This window comes from Triticum urartu, chromosome 6A (assembly GCF_056163025.1).
Source record: "Triticum urartu cultivar PI428250 chromosome 6A, HENAU_Tu73, whole genome shotgun sequence".
Taxonomy (NCBI): domain Eukaryota; kingdom Viridiplantae; phylum Streptophyta; class Magnoliopsida; order Poales; family Poaceae; genus Triticum; species Triticum urartu.
The window spans coordinates 552,833,028-552,840,438 of record NC_141878.1 but is presented as its reverse complement, the minus strand read 5'-3'; the positions used below and the strand labels follow the sequence as shown (position 1 = coordinate 552,840,438).

At 42.2% G+C, this 7,411-nt stretch overlaps 1 protein-coding gene across 1 annotated transcript; it reads left to right on the top strand.

Annotated features, from left to right (window-relative positions):
- The first annotated feature begins 745 nt into the window (after nucleotides 1–745).
- LOC125514924 (uncharacterized) lies at nucleotides 746–5,700 on the top strand. The gene is made up of 7 exons (XM_087528769.1): nucleotides 746–1,228; nucleotides 1,980–2,066; nucleotides 2,588–2,813; nucleotides 2,924–3,025; nucleotides 3,975–4,006; nucleotides 4,304–4,341; nucleotides 4,589–5,700. Exons 3-7 carry the CDS (start codon nucleotides 2,744–2,746, stop codon nucleotides 4,731–4,733), a joined length of 387 nt encoding a protein of 128 aa, XP_087384895.1. The 5' UTR covers nucleotides 746–1,228; nucleotides 1,980–2,066; nucleotides 2,588–2,743; the 3' UTR covers nucleotides 4,734–5,700.
- The last annotated feature ends 1,711 nt before the right edge of the window (nucleotides 5,701–7,411 follow it).

Here is a 7,411-nt window from a genome sequence, read left to right as displayed (position 1 = left end):
ATATGGCATCATACATAAAGAACGCTGCTAAAGGACCACTGGGAACCACCAAGGCTTTTACATGCCTGTGGCTGGTGATGCTGCTTGTCCTGTCATCTGGTAGGAAGACCATCTCCCAAAACATCTCGTGGTCAGACTGATTCAAATTAGTTTAGTTGATGCATGGTTAATTCGTGTTGTCTGTGGATGGATGCAGAAAAAATGGGGTCGCATGGCTGCGAAAAGCAAAATAGCACAACGTGGGACGGAACGCCATGCGTCCGGAGAGGCACGTGCAACAGGCCCTGCAGGGCCGAGGGCTTCGACAACGGCCATTGTGACAACCTCTTTACATGCATCTGCTACAGAAACTGCACCGACCTAGTATACATGTAGCCATATGTATATGCCACTCCATGCATGATCGACCGGCATGTGTTCCGGCTGAATAAATTAAGAGGTTATCTTCATGGCATCGAGAAATAAGAGATCCAGTGACTCCCGGGCGCTCTCAGAGTTTAGTGGATTCTGGCCGTCCGATCCGTTTTCCTGATGCGATTCTAGCCGTCGGATCGAGCCCTCAGATGATTTGGGCCGCCGGATCATAACCGAGTCCCTGTAGCAATGAACAGTTTCACTTCGCGGTAAATATCTGCTGCCACCGCCGGTTAATACAGCATCCCGCCAAGGGCAATATTGGGATTTCCATAGGCCGGTGGAACGTGCCCTTTCCCGGTTCGCTGCCTCTCGCTGCCTCCTCCCCGATTGAAGAGACGCCTAGGGTTCGACCTCTCCTCGCTTCTCTCCCGCATGTCTCTCTCTCTCTCGCAGTCGTCGCCGCCAGCCATCCTCCCCTTCGCCCCGTCATCTCCCACTCGCTCCACCCCTCTCGCAGTCGTCACCGCCAGCCATCTCGTAGGATGGAGACGCTGGCCGCCTCCATCTCCTCTCTGTCGCCGTCTGACCCAGATGCGGCCGCAGTCTGCCGGCGCCGCAGGCGGAGGAGACGCGCCTAGGAGGAGCCTTCGGCAGCCGCCGCCGCCGCGCCCTCCTCCTCCTTCCACCTCCTGGCCGGCGCCCAACCACCGCGCCCTCTCCCTCCCCCTACCGCCGGCCTCTCCCTAGGTGGCGGCCAGATTTGCCACGGCCACAGCCACGGCGAGGGCTTCTGGATCCGCGCCGCCGTCGAGCTGGACGCGACCATCAACCTCGGACCACACCGCCGCCGCCATGGATGCACCATATCAAGGTCTCCTCCCCCGTCCCCTATGCTTCTTCTTCTTCTCCTTCTTCTTCTCCTTCTCTCTCTTTCTCTCTCAATCCCTGATGTGTTCCGATTTGGTAGGCTTGGTTCCCTCCCTGATCATGATGTGTGTAGACGCATGCACAAGTTAGGTCTTGTGATCTATTTCAGGAACAGCTGCTGCTGCTAGCCTTGTAGTTAGTTATATCCTGTTCGTATGTATGATGTGTACCAGGTGCTTCGTAGGTAGTGTGTGTAACGAGCTTTTGTTGTCATGTACCTTTGGCTGGACCATTGCACTGGTTATGTAGATATATCCTTTTGAAGTTCTTATATCCTGGTGCACGAAAACCACACAGGCCTTTAGACTATGTACGTGAATTGTTTGACTATGGTCACCTGACCACTACTCCGTGGATGGTTGGTCCTTCTGCCATTAGGCAGGATATCTTTTGTTTTTCTCTACGAACTGCAGGTGCTTGAAATAAAACAGCTGGTAGCCAGTTCTTCAATAAGAACAACTGAGACAGATTTGAAACATGTTTTAGACGTTTCAGAGGTGGTATATAGCAGTTCATTGTTGGTGTATAATTTACTGAGACCACAAATAAATTTTAAAGCTACTGATTTAGGCTGAGTAAGCAAAACATATAAACAGGAATAAAGTAAATTATTCTTTTAGCAAATCAGAGTGAGCTTTATTGATCCAGGGATTGTCTATAGGAATTGCAAGAAAATCATGAGGAATTTCTTTCAGGTCGCAATGGCTGACAAAGAGCTTCAGGTTCATGGTTCACCAGGTTCTGCTGGCTCCACTAACAGTTGCCTGCAAGCACTTGCATAGGTCAGCTGAGATACGTCTTGCACACCTACGAGTTGATTCTTCTAGGGATCTAATTTTCTAAACGAACTTTCAGTTGCAATGCACAAATATGTTGCTAGATGAGGTTTAGAATTTATTTGGCAGAAGCTGTTTTAAGATTAGTATATTGTAGTGTTTCTCTGAGGGAATTCTGTGAATATTTGGTCATTGCCAACAAATCTAAAATAGAATGGAAGCGATTGTTTGGAATGGATATACTGCCAACAAACCAGCAGTCGAACTGAACTAGAATACTGTGTGTATTTTAGCTTAAGCAATCTAGGATTCACTCCTGGATGTTAGAGCAACATATTTCAGAATGTAATTAATCGATGTTGCTTCCCGCGAAGTATATTTCTTTTGTTTTAATAAGCATTATGCACAACTCGATGCTTGGTGCGACGTGAGTTCATCTTATTATGTGAATATAGTGGTTGGCATGCTCAATTCGTCCTCATTGGCATCTGAACCTGAGGCTCCTGACTTACTCAAATGTTCTCCAGTTATTCCCCCTCTCCTACAAATGAGATCAATTTGGCATGGGTATGCGTACAGTTGGAATGAGGCACCATGGGAAGGATTCAAATCTCTGAGAAGTGTGCTAAATCAATAGTGCCAATCGGTTCAGTTTCAGCTTCAAAAACATTGGGTGATTGAAAATGGCATGCTATATTTCTGCAACAAGGCTCCCTAAATATTCCCTATGTTCTAAACTGGATCCTGACAAGGGTAAAGATATCTGAGACATCCCTCATTTTATTTTAAGACCATTACTTTTTTGCCTACCTCTCCTTATATAATCTCTAACATGGCCGGCTCTCTATTCTCTGTGGTTTAAGGTGTACACCCTGCTATTTGGTCAGAAGTCTGGGAGTTCATACTTGGTTGTTTGATCTCGAGAACACCTTTGATGACCACGGGCAAATTGGGCGAACCAGAAGGTACTCGACTCATGCTTTTCATGACTGCAATTTCCATCAAGTAAATATATGATGTCTTCACACTCCATTATAATCAATAATTGCCTTACTGTAAAGGACTCACTCATTTTGCGTTCATTAATCTTGAACTATAGATTAAATCTTTTTGCTGCATGTTAAGTTATGTGTGAAAGGATGATTAATATGAGGCATACATTCTTTGTTTTATGGATAATACATTAACTGCTGCATGTATATCATCACAAGCAAAAAATGTGTATTTTTGAACTTTTTTCCTAAAAAATATATTTTCTTATGTTCTTGTGTATTTACGTATGATGAGTGTGGGAGGGCTTATGGCTTTTATGGTGACGTGTCACGATTGTCACTGATCTCCACTGCCGGTAATTTATTTTACACGGTCACCATCTCTTGTTGTTATGTATGGTCCAAGTAAAAGAGGCTTTTCCTGCATTGTTTATTTGTATTAGATGACCAGTACAGGAAGTTGTAGTAGCTTCCCCGTCCTTTTTTAATCTAAATGATGGTAAGCACGAGTTACGTTCTATGTCGACCGGCTGTGCATATTATCACAGCATGTGCTATGTTGGATCGTATCGATTTTACTGATGTAGTACATGATTTTATAGTTTTTTACTAGCACATATATATATATACATTTATTATTCTTTATACAAAAACAAACATATGTTGAAATCTACTGATAAATGGAAGTATGCACCTCTTGCTTACTAATATAGGGTGCTATTTGCGTATCTGACCAACTTCGATTTAATTTCTGCATGTTCTTACCTTGGTGACCTTAGTGCACAACCTTATACACTAATGGGAAGGAAATATAATACATAACAACCTGTGAAAGACCTGGTGGACAACAATTTAGCATGCTTTGTTGTGACATTTTAGTCGCCTTCTGCTTTATTGTGACTCTTTCTATTCATCCATTTAGGTACTTCTAGGACACGGACAATTTCCCTCAAGGTCAAGACCTCACATCAACGCTCCCAAGCCCCTGATGAGCCTGTTCCCTTTTTTTTTAAGTTTCTCACTGTCACTTCTATAGGTTTACTTGAGATGTTATGTTGCATATGTTGTGCCTTTGTGTTTGCCTACAGAATTCAATATTTGTTCAATCCTCGGCCTCTCTCTCTCTCTATATGTGTGTGTGTGTGTGTGTGTGTGTCCTGACTCTTTGTGCCTGTGTTGACCCTTTGTTTGTCTCCCCCCCCCCCCCCCCCCCTCTCTCACCGCTGCTACATCCATCGTTTTGGCTTGCAGGTTGCCGGCATCATGGAGCTTGATAAGGTTTCCGGCCGGTTCGCCACATAACTTGCAGTCCAGGTCGTTGACATATTCGGGTTCTAGGTCACAGAAACAAAGTTTAAAGTTATTTTATCTGGCTCAAAATGTTTTGGCTCAGCAATTTCCTGCATTAGATATCTTTTTGTGTTTAGTTTTTTTTTGTGAATTCTACAATTTGTAGCATTGAGCTAAACTGACATTCGTTTTAGTTAACTTACATTCCTGGATGTTTTTAAACTGATATTATTTCCATAATTTCAGGTTTGTACTTGGCTTTATCAGAATTAGAATATGCAGAACATGTGTTGGAGAAGTGCCCATTTGGTTTTATGAAATAATATTCAGTCAGTTTAAAGTTATTTTCATGTTGATTGCATTTTGTTATAGGAACGCACAAAGAAACTAATGTTTGATCATGTCGTTGACCGGCTCTGTTATGATAATTCTTTGACAAAGTGGTCACATTCCACATGAAGAAGAACCCGTAGTACCATGTTTTACCATCTCTATCGCCACTGTGTTTGGCTTTTGCTTTCTTTTTATTTTCCTGCTCTGAGTACTCGCCCTCTCATGTTGTACAAGTGAATGTTTGTTCTTTCTTTTGAACCAAAAAATCTGAATATATGAGCCGAACCATGCTTCCTACAAACTTGATTATTACCTGCTTGAGAATATCATTGGGACCGGCGCCCCTAATTCTTTGACAAAGTGGTCACATTCCACATGAAGAAGAACCCGTAGCACCATGTTTTACCATCTCTATCGCCACTGTGTTTGGCTTTTGCTTTCTTTTTATTTTCCTGCTCTGAGTACTCGCCCTCTCATGTTGTACAAGTGAATGTTTGTTCTTTCTTTTGAACCAAAAAATCTGAATATATGAGCCGAACCATGCTTCCTACAAACTTGATTATTACCTGCTTGAGAATATCGTTGGGACCGGCGCCCCTAATTCTTTGACAAAGTGGTCACATTCCACATGAAGAAGAACCCGTAGTACCATGTTTTACCATCTCTATCGCCACTGTGTTTGGCTTTTGCTTTCTTTTTATTTTCCTGCTCTGAGTACTCGCCCTCTCATGTTGTACAAGTGAATGTTTGTTCTTTCTTTTGAACCAAAAAATCTGAATATATGAGCCGAACCATGCTTCCTACAAACTTGATTATTACCTGCTTGAGAATATCGTTGGGACCGGCGCCCCTAATTCTTTGACAAAGTGGTCACATTCCACATGAAGAAGAACCCGTAGTACCATGTTTTACCATCTCTATCGCCACTGTGTTTGGCTTTTGCTTTCTTTTTATTTTCCTGCTCTGAGTACTTGCCCTCTCATGTTGTACAAGTGAATGTTTGTTCTTTCTTTTGAACCAAAAAATCTGAATATATGAGCCGAAGCATGCTTCCTACAAACTTGATTATTACCTGCTTGAGAATATCGTTGGGACCGGCACCCCGCGCCAAGGCACGGTACCGATCTAGTAATAAAGGAATGGCGCTTGTCAGCTTGATAGGGCGGTACCAATGTGCTGCAATCTTTTGCACAATTTTTATTATGATTAACATTGCTCATCTTAGCCATAATCTATTTGTTCTCAACACCGTTATCTTTATGGTTTGGTCCCTTGCCGGATAGCGTCATCGATAGGCTCACTGCTTTATAGTAGGACGCGTCTAGTGGGTGGCCGTTCGCTCGTTAGATGTCTGGAGTGACCGGGCATATTTGAAAATATTTTGCCCCCTAATCCATATTAGAAAAGTACCATGCGAATAGGAAGAAAGAAGAAGGTATCAGAAAAGTATTCATGTGAATGTGAACGCACTTAATTCAAATTTTAGAATTTTCAAAAGGCCATATTTGATCAAACATCGAAATTAAAATCCATTTCCAATGTTGGAATCCTCGCGCCGTGCTCTTCGAAAATAGATCCCGCATGAGTATGTTTTGATAAACATTTTTGTGTGCAATTTAGTTAATGTTTGGCGCAACTATCTGGTAGCTGGTGTGAATATTTCCCCTACTCATGGACGTGCAGTTTTCACTGATGCTAATATGTGTGAACGCATTTAATCCGAGTTTAATTTCTTTTAAAGTCATAACTTTTAAACCGAACATCGAAATTAAGATCCGCATTCACCGTTGGAATCATCATGATGTGCTCTTTAAAACTAGATCTCATATGGGTATATTTTAATGAATTTATGTGTGTGCAATTTGGTCCTCATTATGTGCAACTGTCTAGCAGTCGATTTGCAATTATCGGGCAGTCGGTGTGCAACTTCCCCTCATACTCATGGACATGCAGTTTTCACAAACTAGATGATGCCCCACACGTTGTTGCGGGAATGTTTGCAATATTTTAATGAGATTTTGATTATATGGAATATGAATTCTTGAAACAATAGTTTTTGAAAGTATATAAGAATTAAACGTAAATAGCATAATAAAATGAAATTTTACATGCATGCATGTTGTAGTGGATTTTTAATATGAATAGTTGCATGTTGAGGTGGACCTTTCCTTATGCATGTTAAATGATGAGGTGGCATGCTTGCATGTTGAGAGAAATATGTTAGTGGGGGCTAGCTATTTAGATATAGAAGATGACACCTCCATCCCAAACTATTCCCTATCAATGGGATGTGCAACTTCGTCAGCTACCACGGCGAACTCCGTAGTAGTGGATGTGGAACTTTTTTCCTGTTCGTGGATGTGAAGCTTTTACTATTTGCTACCTCGACCAACTACCTAGCATTGGATGTGCAATTCCGATCCTTATTTGATTTGCTCTTGTGTGGCCTCAGTCCGTTGTCAATATCTACGCTACTTTCATGTCTTGATTAGGCTTTATTAATTTGAAGGTTCTTGCATCTTATACCTTCCTCTAAAAACAATAATTATCCCCCATTTTTATTGTACACCTACCCCGTTTTTCCTGCAAAAAAGAAGACATATACAATCAATCATGTCTAAAATTAGGCGTTCAGATAAGGCACCAGCCATGCGTTAGGATAAGCACTGATGAGACACATTAATATCTCACCAGATAATCTTGTCAACATTGGCATTTTGCTATAAATACAGATCA